This window comes from Rhinolophus sinicus, linkage group LG12 (genome assembly GCF_036562045.2).
Source record: "Rhinolophus sinicus isolate RSC01 linkage group LG12, ASM3656204v1, whole genome shotgun sequence".
Classification (NCBI taxonomy): Eukaryota; Metazoa; Chordata; class Mammalia; order Chiroptera; family Rhinolophidae; genus Rhinolophus; species Rhinolophus sinicus.
This window is the reverse complement of record NC_133761.1, coordinates 68,371,032-68,393,506: the sequence shown is the minus strand read 5'-3', so window position 1 is coordinate 68,393,506 and position 22,475 is coordinate 68,371,032. Positions and strand designations below refer to the sequence as shown.

The window sequence follows — 22,475 nt, the reverse complement described above, 5'->3', positions numbered from 1 at the left end:
TCTCATAGGTTTGAATGTGACACTCTCCAGCCTCCTAGTGGTCTCACCGCCCTTCTCCTGCCGCACCTGTCCTGGGGCACGACAAAGGCAAAACGTACCTCCTTTCGTAAAAGAACACGGTTTACCCCAGTGGCTTCCAGCTTTGCCAGGAGAGAGGCGGAGTGGGCTTTATGAGGGTAGTGGAAGGACTTCACTGACACAGGCAGGGCTCTGTCCCCTCTGCAGCTCCTGTGGCCTTCTCCTGTCGTGCTGGGAGCACTCTGTGTTGCACAGTTTTCTGGAACACGCAGGAGAGAGACAGAATCAGAGAAGGACCAGCGCTTCCTTGGGACACTTCCTTCCCTGACATCAGCCTGGCCACACGGACCGGTCCTTCTGTCTCTCCCTGGCTCACCATCTGCCCAGCCTGTGAACACAGGCGTACAGGCCGCTACCTGGCTCTCTCCTTCCCACTCTCCTTGGGTGACCTTCCCCACTCCTGTGGCTTTACGGACTGTGTATGTTGTATGTGTGTGTGTGTGTGTGCCCATACAGTGTGTGCGCACGTATGCACACGTCATCTCACACACGTGTGCACACACGTCCACACACACTGCTAACTGCCATGGCATATCTGATCACCAGCCCTCGCCCGTGTTTTGGGTTCCCAATTACTCAACTGTTCATCAACTAGGATGAGCAAGAGCTAGCTCACCTCTAACAGAGGGAAAGAGAACTACCGATTCCGGCTGCCTCCCAAACCTGTCCTCCCCGTTTTCCTGGGCTCCGTAAACAGCCCCACCGCTCGCCCAGTTACTCAGGGGAGAGATCCCGGAGGCACCCTTGACGCCTCTCCCCTCAGCATGCCACAGTCCATTATGTAGCCCTGTGACCTTTTCTTCCAACATGCGTCCAGAATAGGGTGCTCCGCCAGCATCTCACTGCTGTTTGGCAGCTTTCAAGACGACACAGGGGCAGCTCTCAACCTGCGTGTAAGTGCATCAGCGTATAAGGGCAAGTATTGTTTTGCGAAACTTTTGTTCTTTTCTGAGACTGTTGGTGTGTAAATGAAAGGGCTGGAGATCACAGTCAAAAGAGAGTGAGGCCGCAGTGGCCTGGCGGGGAGAGTGTGGGCCTGTGCCGCAGGGTAAGAGGCAGCCAGCGGTGAGATCTGGGCTAGGGTTTCCATGTCCCCTTTCCTCAGCTTTAGAGAAGTCAGCTTGGTGTTTGGGGACCAAAGGCCCGAGGACCATTCCAGTCCCAGCTCTGTTACTACTTGTGTCACTTTGGCCAATTAACCTTTCTGAGCCTCAGTTTCTCCATCTGAAAAATGGTGACAGTATCCACCTACTCCGCAGTTGTTGTGTGTCCAGTAGTCTAGTGACTCCCAACCACTGGTCCTGTCTTATTCCTGGTAGTACAGCGGTTCCAGTTCTCACCGATCACACCTTCCTGCCAGGGGATAGAAGAAAGGAAATTAGCACTTAGGATTTTGTGTGTCAGACCCTGTGCTCAGAGAACAGGAGACACAGTTTGGTGGAACTCTGTGGTTTCAGGCAAGCATCGTGGGGGCCTAGTGTTGTGTGCAGGTCTCACGTCATTGGAAGACTTTCATCCCAGACATTGGGAATTCCAAACTTCCCAACTCTCCAAGGCCAGCGAGCCTATGAGGGGCTGCTCAGCCCAGAGCTCTTAGTTAGTTAGGGGTGGTGGCAGCTGCAGGATGTCAGCCTTTTGCAGCAGCACAAGGTTGGGAGTCCAGGACCTCCAAAGTGGCCCAACCAGAATGAGAGGAAACACCCGAAGCCTTGGCCTAGCATGGGTGACTTTGCTCAGGGCTGGTGACCATGGGAATATCCAGCTGCCAGTGTCCGTTGGAGGCTCCCTGGGGAGGGGAGGCCCTGAGCCCTGATCCCCTCCTGCTGAGTCAGCAGAGAAGGGTTCCAAGACTGGAGAGGAAGAAGAGGTATTTGGTTACCAGGTATCATCCCTGGATCCAGACCAGCTTCCCAGGGACAGAAGCCCAGACATGAGACCTTTGTCATGGTGTGAGCTGATCTGCAAGGGGGGCCTCAGTGGCTCGCTGTGGGGCAGAGGTACCTACAAGAGACTAGCCCCCCAGAAAAGGGAAATGAGCACGGCAGGGCCACAGGGAGGACAGTTTATCGGCCTTTGTGGTGCCCCCAACCCCCACGTGCTGATCTGCTTCTGGCTTCACCTGGGAGCCAGATTTTCCTCCAGTCCAGTCCAAAGCTCCATCCTCAGCCAGGCGGAGCCACAGACACGCAAGCAACCCCCCCCCCCCCAGCAAATATTTGTGGAGCTTCTACCAGGTGCCTGGTGGGGAGGTGGGGGAGGGGGGAGACTAGAGACCATCCCTCCTTCGGTCCCCGCGGCTTGCAGTCCGGCGGAGTGGTGCGCATAGGGGAAGAGGGCAGGACCGCCGCGCTGAAAGACAAATCCCGAGTTCTAAGTGCAGTACCAGAGTAGTAACGAGGCGATGTGGGAGGGCACAGGAATAAAACGCGGAGGCCAAAAAGGCTGCTGCCACCAAAGACTCCAGGGCACCAAAAGTGGTGGGAGAGATGATGGCACTGAATTGGCGAGAGGAGCTGAGATGGACCGCGAAGAGGTAGAGGGAAGGCCTGGTCGCTGGGGAGAGGGAGGCAGAGGAGAATCAACAGGCCTGGGAGGGAAGGTGGTGTCAGAAGGGACGCAGTACCAGGAATGTGCAGACCCGAGATCAGGGCGGAAGGGAGCCCTGGAGAGCAGCGGGCGGCGGGGGGATGTGTGTACGAGTGTTGGGGGTGGGGGGAGCGCCCTACACGTGCGCTACGTGCTGCGCGAGCCTCTCCGCCAGCCCCCCCCCCCCCGCCCGCCCGCCCTGGCCGCTGGGAGCCCGGCTGCCCCCATTCCCGGAGCCCGGTGTCGGGCGGTGCGCGGGGGCTGGGGCCGGGGGAGAAAGTCGTCCCCAAGTCTGGAAATCTGCAGCGTAGCCTTTCGATTTAGGCCACCGGAAGAAACGCGGGGGGCGCCCCCTCTCAGGCTGGCGGACCTAGGGGCGCAGGCCGGGGGGTGGGGTCGGGCAGGTTGGGGCCCAGCCCGCCGGGTGAAGACGGAGACCCCCAGGAGTGTGTCCAGAGGATCCGGGGCTGCACAGATGGGGGCGGTTGGGGGACGGAGGCCCGGCGGGGCGGGGTGTCCGGGAGTAAGGAGGGGTTCCTGGAGACGTGGCACTCGGAGGGGGGCTGGTTCCGCCCCGGCCGCCCAGGCTCCGACTCCACTTTCCCTCGGGAGCCCGAACCTGACCCCGTCCAGGGCTCGCGCCCAGCGCTCCGGGAGCCCTAGTCCGAGGGCTGCAGGCGGGGGTTGCCCGGTCCGGCCTCCCGGGCATCCCGCGGTGGGGACCAGACAATGCGCCCGGGCCCCGCCCCCGAGGCCGTGCAGCCAATCGGCGCCCGTGGCCGGGCTCTTTAAAAAAAGAAGGGCCGGCGCGGCGGTGTCAGCTGGAAGATCCCTCCGCCATGTAAACACGCATCATAAAGGGCGGGGGCGTAGCCTGCCGGAGCCCTCCCGGCCTCCGGTCCCCTCACTGCCTGGGCGACCGCCCCTCTCAACGTCACAGCTCTGCCTCACCTGGGAGCCGCAAAATCTCAGCACTTAGGGCCACCACCGGAAACTGAGCGCGAGCTTGGGAGTTGGGAGCGGGCGGGAGTCCTGGCAAACAGGACGTACACAGAGCTAGAAGGATGTCCTTAGGTTGTGCTGTGCACCTCGATTAAGTAACATTCACGACTCATATATGGCTACAATTTTGCTCAAAGTTATGCTTGCCTGGCTTGAAGGATGACACCGTTAAGTGTGAAATAGTCTTGGTGCTCTCCCAAGAGAGCATAAGACAGGAATCAACTCCAGCAAGACCCTCAAAAGCGCAGAACGTCCTTGACAAAGGGCAACGAGGATGACCTTTCTCGCTAACATTTTATTATGAAAAATTATCAAATACTCAGCAAAATTAAAATAATTGTGCAGCAAATTCTTCCATACTCACCACAGCACCTAGATTCTAGTTTTTTAAAAATAATTTGCTATGTCTCGTGTCTGTTTCACACTGATGATTCTTTCTCTAATCTGATGTCAGCTGCCCCTTGGCTTAAGTCTCCACTGCAGTGGGAAGCAGAACAGGCTCACCTATGTCCCAAAGCGCTGGGGAGCTAAGAAACAGACTACCTTCTCCCAGGACCTCTCTGAACTCTTTTGGGGAACAAGTACCTCCAGGAAGAGTCTTTTGAAAAGGCGGCTCCCCCGTCCCCTGTTAATTGGAGAACCCTTAAGGATAGAGACTTCCTCTCCGTGAATCTGAGAGCAGGGCCAGGACTCGTGATGGCTCCTAGAGGCCCTGGCAGATAGTCCTTTCATGGGTTTGGCTGTTTGCTGGATAAAAGGTCTTTTTAGTGTGGAAGTCCTATTTTTTGAGTTTCCTCTCTCCCCTTTTCTAGGGTAGGACACTATCCTCCCTCCCCTAAACCCCAAAAAGTGCGTCGAAAGTGTTGATATGTCTTAAAGTCACTTAACCTTTCTGGGTCTCCATTGCCTGCTCTGCAAAATGGGGATATAGCAGGACCTACCCAACAGGATAGCTGTGAAGATCCAATGGGCCAACATACTAATATATGCAAAGCATTTACATCAATGCCTTACATTCAGCGTTAAATAATAAAATTTACATCAATGCCTTACGCTGAGCGTTAACTCAGGCATTACATAAATAATAGCTCTTTATTATAAATACACTAGTAACTCTCCAGTTCTCATCTCTCCCCTTCAGCCTCTTGGCTAGTTCCAGCTGTACCAAAGACCCCCAAACTCAACACGTGCCATAGTAAACACACTCTCTCCCTCCCCAGACTGACTTCTTGCTCGCATAATGTGGGTGAATGGCCTGCAATGCCAAGGGGCCAGCATACACACAGGCCTGTACTCCTGTCAGGAGCCCTGCTAGGCTAGCAGACCATGCTGCAGTCTCTTTTTGCAAGTCAAAAGGACTAAGCCCCAAGAGACTTTCAGACCCCCACGCACTGATTAAGGCCTCCGGGGTAGCCATGGCTTTCAGTGAGAACTAAGGCAAACCCTCAGGTCTAGTGCCTTTCAATATGGTCATTTATTCACACAGAAAAGCAGTGGAAGGAACAGCCTCCTAACATGGTCACAGCACAGTGTAATCACAGCAATACAGCCGTCAACGTAGCAATAAGTAAGTATTTTGTACCAAACCCATCCCAGAGTCAATCAGAAGCCAGTGCAGGGGTTGCTGGTCCTGGAGGTCAGTCTGGAGAGGATCTGATCTCGCTGGGGAGTGAGGTCGAAGCTCAGAGGTTCGTGGAGCAGCTTGGTCCTCTGTCAATCGAGACGCCTCCCCGAGCTGTCAAAGTCCTGGGCTCTTAAGGACTTCAGCAGAGCCCTATGACACCACCTTATCAGTCCTTGCAGACTTGTTTCCTATCAGCCCATCCAACTGCCACGCTGTCCGTCTGGTGGTGGTGACTTGTACAAACAAGTTGTCTTCATGGGAAATTTCCACAGCACTCAAGTGTCCAAGATGGAGTCACTCTTGCTCATATAAAACCACACTTGCAGGGGCCCTCTGCATAACCCCAGCCACCTAATCATCCTGGATACCTTATTGTGCGTCCCCCATTCATCACCACGTCCTAACTTTACATCCCCATTTGCATCCCTTCCTCCTAGTGAGTGGCACGCTTCCTGAATTTAGGCCCCATCGTTTCTCCTCCGGATGGCTCCCATCTTTGGCTCCTTTCACACCCATGAGGTTGGGGACCACTCTGTTCTCTGCAACGCCCCCACCTTGCAATACGCAGAGGCTGCATCACTTATGATGCGAGTGAATTTGAGGAGGTCGCTTAACCACCCTGCGCCTCACTGTCCTTATCCGTACGGTGGGAACAAGAGTCCTGCCTTGCAGGGCTGCTGTGCGGGTTAAGGGCTTAATCACGGAAGCCCGGAGAACAGAGCCCAGGCTCCAAGGCTCAAAGTGTCAGCTCATCCTTATCCTGTCACTATTGTTTTCCCGCCTCCACGCCTTTCTTCCGGCCGAGCTGCTGCCGGTCCCCCTGGGGTCTTCCTGGGGGTGCATCTCCGCCGTGGCACGTAACACCCACCGGGTGCAGCCACCACCGGCATAATGCGACCCTGGGTGCCCGCCTCCGCCAGATGTGGCTTCTGGAGAGAAGGGCCTGGGGCACGTAGCAAACCGGCAATGGACACCGGCTCCCGGGACCGCAGGGGCGCCCACAGCCCCGCGCAGGCCCGCCCCGCCCGTTCGGGGGCGGAGGGGTGGGGGCGGGGCGGGACTCCTTTTCCTCGCCGCGGCGGCGGAGGCGCACGGCGTGGCTGGCGCAGACGCCGTCGTCGTCGGCGGAGGAGGAGGAGGAGGAAGGCTCAGGCGCCCGAGGAAGGCTGAGGAGCCCGGCGCCGCTGTCGCCGAGCCGCAGCCCGGAGCCCCGTCCTCGTCCCCGCCGGACCGCGGCGATGGAGCCGGCCGCCGCGCCGCCCCCTGGCCCGCGCCCCGCGCCGCCCCTCGGGGGCCCCGGCCCGCTGGGCGAGTTCCTGCCGCCGCCCGAGTGCCCGGTGTTCGAGCCCAGCTGGGAGGAGTTCGCCGACCCGTTCGCCTTCATCCACAAGATCCGGCCCATCGCCGAACAGACGGGCATCTGTAAGGTGCGGCCGCCGCCGGTGAGTCAGGCGGGCCGGGCCGGGCCGGGGTCGGGCCGCCGGGAAGGGCCGGGGCCGGGGCCGCGGGGCCCGAGGGATCGGGGCTGGCGGCGGGGACCTGGGGGCCGGGGGCGCGGGCGCTGCGGGCCGGGAGGGGGCGCGGGCGCCGGAGTTGTGCGCGCAGCAAAGTTTCAATATGGCGGCGGCGCCGGGTCCTTTGTGTGACGGCGGCGGCGGCCCGAGCGGCCCTCACCTGGGCCGGCGCCCTGCGGGCCGGGGCGGGGGCCGAGGTGAGCGGCCGGGGCCGAGGTGAGCGGCCGGGGCGGGCGGGCCCACGGGCCCGGGGCGGGCGGGCGGGCGGGCGGGGCGCCGACCGACGGGAGCAGCGCCGAGGGCCGAGCGCCGGGCCCCCTCCCCGCGAGCTGAGCGGCGGTCGCCGCCGCCCCCGGGGCTCGGGCAGGGTCCCCAACGGCAGCGCCGGCCGCGGGCGGAGGCCCTCCCCGAGCCGGACGCGCCCGCGCGGCCTGCACGGCGGTTGGACGGCTCGGGCCGTTGGAAGGGGGTTTAACCGCCGTCCCGCGGGGACGCGTCGCGCGGCCCCCGCCCCCGCCCCCGCCCCCCCCGGGACCGGCCGCCCCCCCCGCCCCCCCCCCAGCTGGCTCTCGGCGGTGACATTCCGAGTCGCGGGGCCGTGACGTGACCGCGCCGCGGTGCGGGGAGAGCTCGGGCCCTGCGCCCGCGGCCGAGACGCCGACGCCTGGCCTCGGGTTTCCCGGACGAGTTTGCAAACCCAGGCGGAGTACGTGCCGGGATCCCCGGCGGTGGCGCGGGCGCCGAGAAAATGGGCGACTCCCGCGCCGGCTGCGGCTCGTTCCGGACGCTGAGCGGGGGGCTTCCCGGCGGCTTCGGGAGGGGCCGTGAGCAGTGTCGGCGTCGGGGGGTCTGTCCAGAAATGGGGCACCTGAGCGGGGCGGCGGTGACAGCGTGTGCGGAGCGGGGGCCCTGCGCGGGGGCCCCCGTCGCGGCGGAGCAGGACCGGGGAGCCTCCTGCTTCCTTTCTTCCCTGGGCCTTTCATAGGCGCTTTTCCCAAAAAGGTAACGTTGCTCCGCTCGGGCCTGGCCGCCCCTTTCCTCCTGCGGCCGAGATGCTGACGCTGAGCCTCGCAGGGTGTCGTGGGCTGAACGCCCGGCGACACGACGGCCACCATTTTGAACGGAGGGTCGTGCCCCCCGAGCCTGAGAAGGGGGTACCGAGCCCCGCGATCCGCACGCGCGCCCAGGCCCCGTCTGGAGGCCGCCTTTGTTTAACGCGCCCGAGTGCCACATGGAGCGAGTTGGGGACTGTTTGTTGTTGATGGGACCGCGAAGGTGACAGCGTGCCAGAGGTGGTGTCGCTCCACGGAGGGTCTGCGTGGAACAAAAGCTTCTCAGGACATGTAAACAGTCTTTGCATTGGAAACTGTTTTGTTTTAGGAAGTGAACTGTGACAAGTGGTTTCATACAGTTGAGATAAAGCAACAACAACAAGGTATGAAACCTTTTTCTGTGGCAATAGCTACATCGCGCCTGTGTTTCCAGATGACTTTTGCTCACTAAGTTTTCGGAATACAATTGGCTGTATTCAAATAGGGGCCGGGTCTGTGGGTATCTTGTTGTCAGGAGCTTCAGGGGAACAATTACGAAGCATGTCCTGTTCCTTTTGTTCATTGTATCGAATGGTGCTTACAGCTGCTTTCTCACTGAGGGCCCTAAACTGCTGGACTTTTGAAAACTTGGGGTTCACAGAAGTTTGAAAGTATGCTGAGATAAATGTGATAAAAGGTAATACATCAAGAAGACTGTTCTCAAATCCTGAGTTAAAAGTTTAAAGAGGAAAACAAACTTGTTTCAAATTACATCAAGTATGTAGGATAGCCAAGCTTGTTTCTTGTTTCTTTTAATTTTCAATTAATCTGACTTCTGGTTTTGTGACTTTAAAATGCAAATTTGTCATTTCCTCCTTGATGTACTTAAATATGTCTTTTTAAGGACAAATTACATTTTCCATGTCATTTTGTGATAGTTGGAGATGATTAATTTTAGGGGTATAACTATTTGGCAGAAAATAGTTGGCTGCTTTGTAAATACTTTTTTGAGTCTCCCAAGTTTGAATAGAATATAGTTGATGGCTTTATTTTCTTTTATTTTTTTAAATTTGAATCTCTAACTTTATTCATAGTAATTTGTAATCAATTATGTCTGTGGGTGTGAGTTGATGGCTTTAATAACTTTCTTTGTTGTCCTCAAACATCTAACATTTGGCCATAAGTAGGCAGATTCCACAAATTTCTTTGGCAGTGTCCAAAAGTCAGGGGTTTAAATTTAAATCAAACCCCAGATGACACAATTTTTTCAACTTTAACTCCTGTGGTCATTAGTTTGACCCCTTCGTGTAAAACTTAAGTGTTTTACAGTCAGCATGTTGGAGTGAGTCTATTAGTTCACCCTTAGGAACAGGTAAGACCTTAATCCTTTCTTTGTACGATAGAGGTGTTAGTGAGACGGAGCGCGTGTCCTCTCTTTCCAGCCTGTCATTGTCCCGACATTTAGGTTGGATTGACGAAGGCCTAACCTCTTTTCCCAGTTTCCTTGATGTCTGTCATGAAACTTTTCTCTAGTTGTGATACTTTGGCCACCTTAAACCCTTAACATTTGGAGAAAAGGCTTATCCTTGAGTGAAGGAAGAATTTATAATTACCTTTAAAAATGGCAGCTTCATGGAGCTATAATTCACATACCGTCCAATTTATCAGTTTAAAGTGTGCAGTTCAGTAGTTTTTAGTATTTTCACAGAGTTGTATAAGGATCACCATAGTCAGCGTGAGAACGTTTTCATCACCCACAAAAGAAATCCCACATGCACTTGTAACTACTTTTTAAGACAGATTTAGGACTATACGGCTCAGAGGAAAAACTTTTTTCTTCTCAGTTGGTAGGAGGCTGGATTAAGTCCTACAGTTCTAGCTTGAATCTGCCTTAAACAAAGCAAAAACAACTTCATTTGTTGTAGTCTTTGTATGGGTATTTAGCTAAACTTGACTTTGCCAGTGGTAAACTGGTCACCCTGGGAGCCACAAACATATCCATCAAGTTGTACTCTTAGTGAACTAATCAACACAGTTAATAGACTTTCAGACTAGACATTGAGTGATATTACAGGTAAACGAGGCAGCTGGAGAGTCATGTCCCACCCCTACTGGAAAAATGTCCCTCGCTGTGATGGTAGTATTTGTTTTTAAACATGCAACCTAAACCTTTTTAAAGAGCAAATGAATACAGAATTGCCTTTGAAAAGTATTAATAAATGTTCTGTATTAAAGCTGGGGTTTGGATTATTGTGTTATTTATTGAGAGACACTGATAAGAGAAAGTTATTAATCCCCAATTTCATTCTTTGTCTCTAAGGTACTTAATTTTATGATGTGTTGGCCCAGACTCAGAGTGTTTCTGGTTAATAGATTAGTAGTAAAATTATGTGTTTAATTTGGGGACAATGACAAAGTCCAGGATGTTTAGGATACTTTAATATAGGCAGACAAAAATCTGCCAGTGAGAATTTTCTTTTAAAAAGGCAAAAAAAATACTGTAAACTATTCAGTTAAAAAAAGAGTCTGGTTTATGTGCTGTAAATGGGATCTTTTTGTAGACTTGCATAGCTTCTCATTGTTGTCTCAGTGGGACCACACTAAGGTTTGACTACAGAAAAGGACAAAGAGAGAGCTCATGCCCCCAGATGAAATGTGGTTAGGTCTCTGGACCCATGTCCCACGAAGCCTGCTGTGCACCTCTTCGCAAAGGCCATCTGTAGGGTGAAAACCAGGAACCTAGAAAAACCTTGCTTCCTTGCACAGCCCTTTCAGTTGGTCTGTGTTGAGCTGGTGGTGTGGTTCTTGTTTTTTTGTCCTTCTAAGAGAATTTGATAGTCTCCGGAGATTATGCTAATATACTTGTTTTAAGTGCAGAAGATCATTGCCAACCTCAAAAAAATTTTTTTTTTAATTAGATGGAATAAATGTTGGAAACTGAAGGGCTGGCTGTACTTTCCTTTCTGAAATTTCTTTTACCGTGTTTCCCTAAAAATAAGACCTAGCTGGACCATCAGCTTTAATGCATCTTTTGGAGCAAAAATTAATGTAAGACTTGGTCTTGTTTTAATATAATATAAAGACCGAGTTCTTATATAATATAAGATCAGGTCTTGTATTCCTTTTTGCTCCAAAAGACACATTAGAGCCGATGGTCTGGCTAGGTGTTGTTTCCGGGGAAACACTGCGAGCTTGGGTCTTTTGAAGAGAAGTCACCAGGGGTCCCTTTGGGGTGATTGGCTGGGTGGAGTGATAGATACTTCGGGAAAGTGTTACCACGGGCTTACTGCCATTTACTTTGAGACGTTTAGACCTGGACTTTAAAATCTGAGTTGTGAGAAACTTGATTTAGACATGACAATTGTATGCAGCCCGACGAAGATTTCTTAAGCATTTAAAAGAGAAAAGTTAAATGAGATGTTACCTTTGTACACCTCCCAAAATTCTTCCAAAAATGTTCCTTTTCTGCCATTAACTATTAGATGAATTCTATGGTGAATTTACTTTTTTATACTTCCAAGTTTATGAACCTGACTAATGAGGAAAAGCTGCTTCCAGGGCACTGAGACTTTTCTGTTTCATTATTGTAAGGTATTTGGAACAAAGATGTAGAATTGGACTTTAGTGCCTTCTTGTAAAGTCCCTTTTGTTTTTTGAAGCATTCACATCTTTAATTGTAGACCATTCCTCTTAAAGCATCACTACCATCTGTACACCTTTAGACGTAACCTGGAGCCATCCCATCTGTTCATCTGTTTTGTTTTATCGTGATTTAAAGTTTCCTCCTGGATGTAAAGACTAGTTACTTTCCTCTGCTAGAATCATCACTTCCACGGAGTAAATTGAATTTTTTAATTATGGAAATGTTTAGGCGTATTCGTGAGCATGAAGACTCTAGTCCCTTTAGCTACTTTCCCGGCTGTAAGACAGCAGAAGGCAGGGTACAGCGTGGGGTGAGAGCGCACGCGTGGCCGTCCCTTGTTGAGAACAGCTTAGCTTTTGTCTTCCTAGGGGTGTGAGTGACCTTGGGCACTCAGGGACGCGGTCCCCGCCTTCAGTGAGTGGCAGACACTGTCCAGGTTGCACAGTGGCTTTGTTGCGCATTTGTTGGAACCTGTGTAGAAAGAAACGTGACCATCTTCAGACCAACTCTTGGCACAAGTTTGGTGGTGGATGGAGGGCATCCTTCACTCCCCGTCTGCTCGTTGTCCAGTTTCCTATCCGCCAGACTTCCTGTCAGCAGCACGGAGCTGGGAGTCAGGAGTCACCAAGAAACAGGATGAAGCCCATTTCTGGAAAGGAGTTTCATGGAGACGAGAACGAAAAGGCCCTAATGAGCTGTTGGTCAGACTGACTGTTAGGCTCACTTCTGTGAAGAACGGTGCTTTGACTTGCAGCCTTGACTGCAGTTTCTGTCTCAGCAGAGTTGCTACTTAACATTTATATGGTATCAGATGTCCAAAATGAGCAATTTAAAAGTCAGGTCATTGAAAAATATTTTCTGTCAGTAACCCTTTACAATCTAAGCCCCCTGACCCCCCAGTAATAACTTCCTTTTTCATATGGGAGACTAGTTAAACAGTACCAGGCAGAGTATCACATAATGAATCGTTTTTTTAAAACTTGTTGATTCCATTTCCCTCGGCAATATGTCTTACATCAGATGTAAAATTTAAGGACTGTTTTGCAGGGATAAAAAAAATGAGCTTTTATCAAGAGTGTATGTGGAGTTTTACGAATTAGTAATACTTTTCAAAAGTCAGTTCCTCTATAATGTAAAAGAAGGAGTCAGTGTTTCTAGATTTTTGAAAAACAAGTGGGTAGTGTCAGGAATCTAATTCCATTGTGACCTTGGATAAAGTCATTTTTCTCTGACGAATGCCTTCTCATCTGCTCTAAGGGGATCTGACACTGACCCAGGGCTGCTGTCCAGATTCATTAATTGATGGCTTGCAAGGATCTAAAATCCCAAAGCTTATTTGCTCACTGCTTAGAAGAGTCCGGGGACTGATTTATGATTTAGCGAGACAAGTTAGTGCCAAATACTGGTACCTCATGTTTCCCTGCAGTGAAGGGATTTCAAAAAAGTGAAGTTTGAAAACAAAACCTACCCAACATCAAAACTAGAATATACAGAATGTAATTCTTCTATTGGTTTAGGTGAAGTGTTTCTGTATCTGGAATTTAAAAAAAATTAGTGGGATAACAAAACTTTTTTTAGGTAGAGCTGTTATAAATTATTTCAGAAAATGTTCAAGTTCACGTGTGTCATGTGTATCTTGTGTAGTGTGTGTACACAGGCAGGAGTGTGTATTTGGTGAGCTTTGGGCTGAGAGTTTTCAAGATGATTTTCTCTTCCCTCAGTGTGGGATGGCCGTGATGCCGTGGGGGTCGTGCAGTTGGAGGGCGTCTGCCCACCCAGCAGTTTAAATAATTCCAATTCTTGCCTGACAGGAGAGTAAATAGTCGACTGAGTTTTTAATATTCTGCAGTGATCTCACTTGTAAAGTGTGTGTGCGGGGGCAGTGAAGAGGTGGCAGGGGCCATGTTTGTCTTGATGCTCAGAACACAGCCACGTTATGTTTCATTCTTTACTATTAGATAAACTTTTAGAAAAGGAAAGCTAATTAGAACGCCTGTGTAATCATACAAACCTGGATTTGCAAATATTTTGTTTAAATAGATCTTCTGTTATTGGGCCTCATAACGTTAGCTTTTAGGTGGACCCATATATGCTGCATTTCCAGTGCAGCGTGGTTTTGTTTTTGTCGTGCGTCAAGCAGTTTAGTCAGTATTGCTTTCTAGATGTATTAACACCCTCCCTAATGTGTATATACCAAGTTTTAAATCTTTAAATGTTGAGTATTTTAGTTGTGAGCATGTAGCTGGGCTAAGATTTCTCTTCCCAGCTATTCTCTTTCTGTGGCTGCAGGCAGAGTTTTGTGCATTCCTGTATTAATTCTTGCCATTTCACTGGCTTGACCAAATTGTAACGTTCAGCGAACTAAGGACTAAAAGCTAGTGCGTTTTGAACACTTGGTTGGAGCTTTTATTACGCACATACTCCTGTGAGGCATACATACATACTCCAGACGACAGACACCAACCCATTCCTGTTTTGCTCTAAGTCATAACTCCAGAAACAAAGATCAAATCCCTATTAAAACCACATAAATACAAGGTCTTTAAGGCAAGATCCTCCCAGTTTTCTGTGTGGCTGGACCAATGCATCGCTGGGTAATATTGAAGCAGATGGTAGCATGTCATCCTGGGCAGCTCTCACTTGGAGGGAAGAGATCGGTGAGGGGGACCACTTAGGAGTTGTACTCTGGTCGCTTCTTATTTGTGGGTCAAGGGACGAGGGGATGGAGGTGAGAGAGAGACATGTATAAAGAGAATTTGTGGACTGTAACCTTCCTTTTGTAAGATTCCAGGTATTCCACGCTTTTTCTCCCAGAAAGGCTCGTATCCAACATGATGAGGCATTTCGGACAAACCGAGAGCAGCCACCAGTTTGCCCAGTGGGAGGCTGGCATCAGGCATTTATGGCGAGTCTGGGGGTGGGGTTTAGCAAGTTGGGCTTGACGGCAGCCCATTCTTCAGGGTTCCTCTGTAACTCCTCTTTTTTCCACTGCTAACCTTGTGGCTTTTCCTATCTTCCATTTGTAAAGTATATCTTTTTCTTATGTAATAGCTAACTGCTCATCAAGACTCTTTGAGGGGGACAGGATTTAGAATTTGGCTTAGGATCCAAGACAATTTGGTTTTGAAGGTTGGTGTTAGCCAGACAGAAACGAAAACTTGAGTGTAGAGATTTCATGGAAAGAATACTAGAGTAGGAATCAAAACATTTGACTTCTGATATGTGTTCCATTTTTGTTGCTAAGGTAGGACAATTTTACAGGTAAACTGTGCTGAGAGGAGTTATCTAAGGTGACTCACCTAAGGTGACAGCTTTTGAAGGACAGATTGAGGAATTCCAAACCGTGGCTTTTTACTTCCAAGTAGTGTTCTACCTTCTAATACGCAGTGACTCCCTTCACAGACCACAGAAGTTACCCGGCTGCTCTCGGCTCCCGCACAGGCTTTTGGGGGAGGAGAGTAGTTTTCCCTCGTTTCCTTCTGCGGGGAGATCCATGTAGATCGTGAGGTGCACGTCTGTGATGTCAACATGCTGTTTTCTTTTTGTCTCTTACAGTGTTTGTCTATAAAGTTTATGATGTGTGTATATATTAAACTTTCATTTATTTGTGTTTTCCCAGGACCCATCAGCTCCAAGTCAAGTAGTTGATTCAATCTAGTTGTGGCGGGTGCAGCTCATGGGGGAATCGAACTGGTGACCTTGGTGTTAAGAGCACCGTTCTCTAACCAACGGAGCTAATAACCGGCCGCCCCAAAAGTCTATAATATTTTAAATGAATCTTGTACCCTTATTCTTTTAGTTTATCAGTGTACGAGAGCTTAGCCATTTCATGCTCTCTGTTGGTTGGCTCATTTGTATGGAAACTCCTGGCTCATCACTTGCACTGACCACTGGGAGCCCAAGTATTTGAATGTTAAGTACGTCCCCGGTCATTCTAAGGCTCAGCTAGGTTCGAAAACTACTGGTGTAGATTATTCCCTGATGAGGTTTAGGCAGCTGTTAACATGAGGAATTCTCTTACCTGTTGACTTCTAATTAATAGAAATTCTCCGCTCTGCTATAGGAAACTAGGGAGTCCTTTTTTCTCAGCTCTGGTGAATGAAGAAATGATATGGGTCCTTGGGGGTTGGTTGTAGGTTCAGTTCAGACATTTATTGATATGTCAGTGCCAGGCATTCTGTTAATATTCTAGCGTTTTTAGAAATGAGTTAAACAGCTTTGAGTTAAAGACGCTTGGTGTACTGGTGTGAGAGACCTGCGGCTGGACTGTACGGTGTGAGTGTGAGTAGGCGTGAGTGTGAGTAGGCGTGAGTGTGAGTAGGCGTGAGTGAGTAGGTGTGAGTGTGAGTAGGTGTGAGTAGGTGTGAGTGTGAGTAGCGGGGATGGAGCCATCAGGGATGGGGGTGTGGAGTTTTGGGGAGGGGCTGCCTGGAATGCCTGGGAACACTTGGGTTTAGGGAGGAAATGGGATCAAGACAGAACCGCAGAAACAGCACGTTTCCGTTGGAGGCGCAGGAAGTGCGCTGGGAAGCGCAGGAGAGAAAGCAGGTTTGGTGAGTGTCAGTGTTTCAGACTTACTTGACTTCATGGTCATGGTTTTCTTGTTTCAACTGTAGACAGAGCTGCGAAACCCTTTAGAGAAGACCTAGAAAAGCAGGTAATAGCAGAATTTTTACGGTTTGTGTCCCATTGATACCAGGCAGCCATTCAGGGGAACACCAGTTTTATTAGCCTGAAATTCCTCATACTTTGATTTAGGTTACAGTGGGTTATCTTTTAATTCAAACCGATCATTAAATGTGGCAGTAAACGTGAACGTAGGAAGGCAGGTGATAGAGGTATCTCCACAACACAGGATGGTCTGAGATATTTGTATCAGGATGCATTATGTTGAGGTCTCTGGAGGTAAGATCCATTTATATTTTTCTGCCATCCTAAACCGAGCATGCCTGTGTGTTAGTCCATCCTTTTCTTTCAAATGGGACCGAGCCTTGACGCAGGTTAGAACTGCCGTGCACGGAATCCACGTGCAGGTTGCCCTAGTACAAACATGAGGGTCCTGGCCGTGCGGGAAACTGAGCAGCCTCAAGCAATCCGAGTTCAGGGTCAAGCCCGCGCTTTCCTTCAGATAAGGTTGTTAGGGATCATACATGGTCCAAAACCATTTCTGCTTTTAATGTTGGACTTACAGTTACCATATTTTAATTGTAGGGCTAATAGCTGTTAAACATTTGCACCTAGTGAAGTGTGTGGCTCACTGGTTTGGTTTCTTTTTCTTAGTACAGTTACAAATGTGTCTGTAGATGGAACATCGAGCAAAACAGATTTTGCAGGCTTTTAATATCTTCGAGGTTCAGGCTGGTTTTTAGTGCCACTACTGTCCCTTTCATGACATTGATTTTGAATGTCCGAGAGTGACCAGTTTAGCAAGTACTGAAGGAGATAGAGCATGTGTTTATAGATCCAGTGAGGTCTTAAAGTTAGGGTGTGGGATGTTTCACTTTCCCTGCCCTTGGTGTCCAGGCAGGTTTGGGTGTCACGGAGCGAAGTTTGAGTGGGCGGAGTCCAGCCTCTTGCCTAAACCCCTTCACCTGACAAACATCGTTTCTGGAACCTTTCTGAAGTACGTAATCTTTTCTTAATCTTCACAGCCTCAGTTTTCTACCAGAAATTGTCTTTTCCCCCTGGGATCCTAGGTGTGAAAGAAAACAAAACTACTTATTAAATGATTTCCTTGTGGGAAAACCTGTGGCAGTGTAGCTGTTTGATCATCACATGGCTTGTCGGCAGATTGAAGGAGTATGTACTTGCAGCAGTTAGATTCCTGCAGGGGAGCAAGCGCTGAAACTGCTTCCGGTCTTGTTCAGTGACTATTAGCAGAGGCTAAAAGTTTTGGTTACATTATACAATATTCCTTTCGGATACTTTAAAGTATCAAAGCAAAAACCATCACAGTGTTTCTAAGTGGAGATTTTCATTGTTTATTTGGCTACTTAATTTGAGAATTATTTTCCTGTTTCAAAATTTTCAATTCTTAAGAGGCCTTGCTAGGATCTCTTCCCTTCTTTAAATGGCTCCCCCTGTCCCCATGTAAAATCACTGCCCGTGAGGTCAGACTTCGCCGAGGACATCTTAGTTCTAATACGACAGTGTGCGTTGCAAATAATGTGTAATTCTTTCATTGGAGTGTAGCTTGACAGCTGACAACCGAATGACGTTTATGTCATTTTCTCTCATTCTTTATAATAACCAGAAGAGGCAAAGTTTTCAGTGATCTGATTTTAATGAATGACTAATCTTCTGAAACAGTTTCTTTAGTTTTTAAACGTATTATACCCACTGTGTGAACTTCTTAGTGACAGACATGTACTGTCTGTCATTTCATTTTTAGGATGCTTCATTTTCAGGATTCGTTTTATTTTAAAAAGCTTCATGTTGAAATAAGCATAAATTATGTAAAACCAAGAGAGACACACATCTGTGTACATACCTAGTTGCATATAAACAAAGACATAGCTCGTAATTCATAAGGCTTTAATGTATAGACTTGATGGAATTCATTCTATATCATTGTATTTTGGGCTTAGCAGGCATATTTGAGTAATCAGGTACTGCCATTATGCATTACCCATAAGTCTTAGTTTGTAAAATTTTCAGGCCAGTTGGACAGTATTTGATCATTTACTTGGATATTCTGACACGCTGTCTATATGTTTTTGGTCTAACCTTCAACCCAGATCAGTTCGTTCCAGAAAGCCAACAGCTTTGTAAAGTGTTAGAGAGCAGAGCTCTGGGCAGCAGAGTGTTCTTTAGCATATGCCACAGCGTTATTGCGAAGCAGTGTGATTCCCTTCTATTGCACTGGATGGTGTACAACTAAACATTGCTTTCTTTATCTTTAGTTACGGAGCTAAACAAAAATAAATGACTTTCATCTCCTTGACCCAGGCTGAAGTGTAAGGTAGTATTTTTAAATTTATTAGCAAAGTATACTCTGTCTTTAACTGACATTTAAACATTAGCCATAGTCTTTGTTGAAGAGGTGATATGACAGCGTAAACACTTGAAGACCTTATCTGTAATTGCCTTCTTAAACAGTTAATGCTGCCGTTATTTTTTTTCCCTCTTTTTGATGTTAGTAATAGCTTTGTACGAATTTGTAATCTGCTGTTTCCCTTTTTAAAAATTATGGTAAAATGTAATGTACTTTTGAACATATTTTATCAGGCATTGCTAGTTGGGCATTTTTTCCTTTGGTCTTGCTGTCACTAAAACAAAATCTTGTTTTACTTTTAAACTAAAAGCAATCAATAGTGATAAATTGCAACAGCATAGATCTGAAATAAAAGTAACTTCTTTCCCCCTTTCTGTTATGAATGTCTATAAAATTTACATATTTGTAATACTGTTAACACGATTTTGTGTGTTTAGTTTTTTCACTCATCCAGTCTTGTCTGTCTCTCCATTTGGGACATCTAGATCTTTTTTCGTTTATTATAGCTGCAGAGCATTTTCTTGTTATTTATAAATGTATCAACATTTATTTAGCTTATTCTCTACTGATAGGTATTAAGTTCAGTTCTGCAGTGAATTTTCTTGTGCCTGTATCTTGGTGATGTGAGTGGTAATAAGTATTTGTAGAGTAAATTCCAACTAGAGGAATTTTCTGGGTTAGCGGGACTTTGAAAAATATGCTTTCTAATTGCCCTCAAAAAACAAACAAACAAACAAACAAACAAACAAAAACTGCTGTTCTAACTGTCAGGGTACACATCTCCTAACATTGCAGTGCTGGTGAGATGTGTATTTCTAAGCTTTGCTAATCTGGTAGGTACAAGTAAGGGGATCTGTATATTATTGTTCTTAAATTTTGATTGAAGCTGGACACCAGTAATTTTATGATTGGCTGTTTTTTCCTGCTATTTATAGAATTTGTTCATTCCTTTGTAAATTATTAGTCTTTTTCTTATTTGTTGGTATGAGCTTTCTGTGAATCGAGCATTTTAAAGTGCTGTGTAATACTCAGTGTTGATGTAATGCCATAATAACCATATCTACATAATAATCATATATGTGTAGTTTCTAGAGAATTTGACATTGTTATAGCTGTTTTGTAACAAGAGAGAGACTTCTTTTTTGTCCCCCTTCTTCCGCCTCCCCCGCCAACTCCGGTCCAGCCATTGTTTCTCAGTCTGGATGTGTAGGACACAGCTCCCTGGCCCAGGCTGGTGTTATGAGCCTTGTGCTCCCCCCGCTGAGGCAGTCGGTTGCCGGTCAGCTGGCTGCTTAGGCCAACCTCTGGCTGCTCACGGCAGCCCAGCTCCAGGGAGAGCTGTTGTTCACAATTTTAGCTGTAGAGGGCGCAGCTCACTGGTGTCCATGTGGGAATCGAACCCGTGATCTCGGCGTTAGGAGCAGGGCGCTCCAACCACCTGAGCCACCGGGTTGGCCCGAGATACTTCTGTTGACCAGAGGAGTCAGTCTCTCTCCTAAGTCAGTGATTCTTCACCAGAGATGTCGAGGCCCAGGGACGCTGCTCAGCTGGAAGGTGTGAGGAGGGTCGTGTGCAGGACGTGTTGCGGCTCTGGGGAAGGCTAATCATACATGTTCTGCTGTCCTGGTGGGAAAAGGTTGAGAACTGCTACCCTATGTTCTATTTTGTTTGACTGGTTAGAGATAACATGATTTGTGTAACCCAGGTTTTTAATTTTAAAAGTTTTTAAAATATCAGAATTATAAATTCTTCTGATAAAAGCCTTTGATTTTTCCCTAGGATTGGCAGCCACCATTTGCATGTGACGTTGACAAACTTCATTTTACCCCACGTATCCAGAGGCTGAATGAATTGGAGGTAATGTCCTAACTACTGTTCTGGTTGCCTGTACCCCAGAGGGACCTTCTGTGAAGAGGCACTGCCACCAGTCCAGTGGTGGGTGTTAGCAAAGCTAAGATATGGCCAATAATTGATAATCACAGTAAAACAGATGGCAGGAAGGCCTTTGCAGCAAACCCAGTTTCATTAAAAACGCTGATTTTTGTCATTCACTGTTGGCTCATTCGTTCATTCATTCATTCAAATCCTTCCAAATTTAGGTGACAAGCACTAGAATTTGAGTTCTGAAAGGGATGTACTGTGAGATCCGTCTAAAGGAAAAGATTCTTCAGCTCTAATTTTCTTCCAAGTTGATGTATCTTCACTTAGATTTAATAACGCTTTAGTTTCCCAAGGAGGAGTGAGGCTGCAGGGCGTGTCTCTGCACTCCCTGCACTGCTGCTCCCCTAAAGTGCAGGAGTGCGGTTTGGGTGCTGCCAGCATCGCCGTCATTCATTTATGGCAACATTTGCTAATCTGATTTTCATATTGGACCAAGCCATATTTTGTTTTTCTACACTAAGCGCACATTCTTAAATGGAACGTCTGTGGCTGGTGGTAATAGCATCTAGTATTTGTGTTTTCAAGTGGAGCTTGAAAGATGGGAGATGCATACTCACTGTGAGGTCTTGGACTGTGGTCGGGAATGTCTGAGCATTGATCTCAGTATTAGTCTTGTGCAAGTTAAAACTTATAGAACTGTCTGACTGACATTTTACAAGGAAAGAGAAATGACAAATTTTTAAAATAACTTGTAGACAACAGTAATCATCTGGAACATTTAAGGGAGTTTCCCTGGCTGTCTGTTGTCTTGAAGTTATCAGGACATTACAATTGATATAGAATCCCCATTGTGAACCTGTGTTTAGATTTGTGTTTGAGCAGGTAAGAGCATCTGTGCTTTGAGAGAACAGGCCTTTCATGTACCCAGATTGTAACAGACCAGGGGCCGTACAGAAGCTTACTTGTCATAGCTTCTTAACCGGTAGCAACGTTGTGCTCATAGCACGCCATAAACCCAGCACCTGCCCGCCTGCCTGCTTACGGGAGGGAGGGTTTGCCTGGCACATGGTGGGGTGGGATTAAATTTATGTGGTGTTAATATGGAATTATTCAACCAGTTTTATTTTGTATATTTTGGGCAGTTTCTCTGTGGAATTCAAAAAACGGCATTGCACTTAAAAGTATTGTAAGAAAGCACATGCAGAGGTAATAGGCAGGAGCTTTCAGTTGAGGCAAAATGAAAACTCAGGTCTTTGTCCTTTAGGCTCAAACTCGTGTGAAATTGAATTTCCTGGACCAGATTGCAAAGTACTGGGAGTTACAGGGAAGTACTCTGAAAATCCCACATGTGGAGAGAAAGATCTTGGACTTGTTTCAGCTTAATAAGGTAAAAGGTTAATGACCATCCTCTCTCAGTTAATAATTGTTCTGACTGCATGAATGTGATATTCGTTCCTTTAAAAATAAACAAACTTGTTTTCAGTATATAAAATGAAATTCTCCATTCCGTTTAGTGATTGATTGGGCTGTACTTGTCAGGTCTGAAAGCCTTATGACATATTTTACTGCCACCTGTTTTTGTTTTCTTGTTGATGTTGATTGTTTTTTTTGTTTTGTTTTTGTTTTTGTGGGGGGTCATTTTTAAACGTCACAATAGCCCTGTAAAGTACTCCTTTCTGTTTTATTACAGATAAGACAGCTGAGGCTCAGGGAGAAAATTGACCAAAAAGGCTGAGTCACAATTCAGTACCTTAACTTAAGGTTCCCCTCAGTCTAAAGCAGGGGTGTCAAAACTGCGGCCCGCGGGCCAACTGCGGTCCGCAATCTATTGTTAATTGGCCCGCAGCAAATTCCAAAAATATATTTAGTTTACTTAAATAAACCAGGTGAGGCAATACGTACTTTACCTCGAGTGAGTGGCCCGGCTGTTTGTGTATTTTACTGCATATGGCCCTTGGTGAAAACCGTTGAATAAAGTGTGGACACCCCTGGTCTAAAGCCTGCATTCTCCCCACCGAGCACACTGCCACCCTTCCTACTCCTTAGTTCGTGGAGATTTTTAAGGTTCATTGAGTTGGACCCTTTTTTATTAGAGATGTTAATCTAGTTCTTGCTCCCAGAA

The 22,475-nt window shown here is 48.0% G+C and overlaps 1 protein-coding gene and 1 long non-coding RNA gene across 4 annotated transcripts in view; one reads left to right on the top strand and one right to left on the bottom strand.

Annotated features, from left to right (window-relative positions):
• Positions 1–829: 829 nt before the first annotated feature.
• On the bottom strand, positions 830–2,076 carry LOC109457745 (uncharacterized). Its single transcript, XR_012490994.1, has 3 exons — positions 1,958–2,076; positions 1,331–1,431; positions 830–965 (listed from the first exon to the last, which is right to left on the bottom strand). It is a non-coding gene; the product is annotated as an uncharacterized LOC109457745 (long non-coding RNA).
• Positions 2,077–6,343: 4,267 nt separating this feature from the next.
• The window catches only part of KDM5B (lysine demethylase 5B), a 51,085-nt gene continuing 34,953 nt past the window's right edge, over positions 6,344–22,475 (top strand). Inside the window, exons 1-3 of one of the 3 annotated variants that reach the window (XM_019750845.2) lie at positions 6,344–6,732; positions 20,252–20,329; positions 21,618–21,740. In XM_019750845.2, coding sequence (XP_019606404.2) covers positions 6,529–6,732; positions 20,252–20,329; positions 21,618–21,740 — 405 coding nt within the window. In that variant the 5' untranslated portion in view covers positions 6,344–6,528. Of the gene's footprint in view, positions 6,733–7,470; positions 7,807–20,251; positions 20,330–21,617; positions 21,741–22,475 lie in introns of those variants that run through there. The other 2 variants (XM_074317139.1, XM_019750846.2) reach the window with 2 other exon arrangements.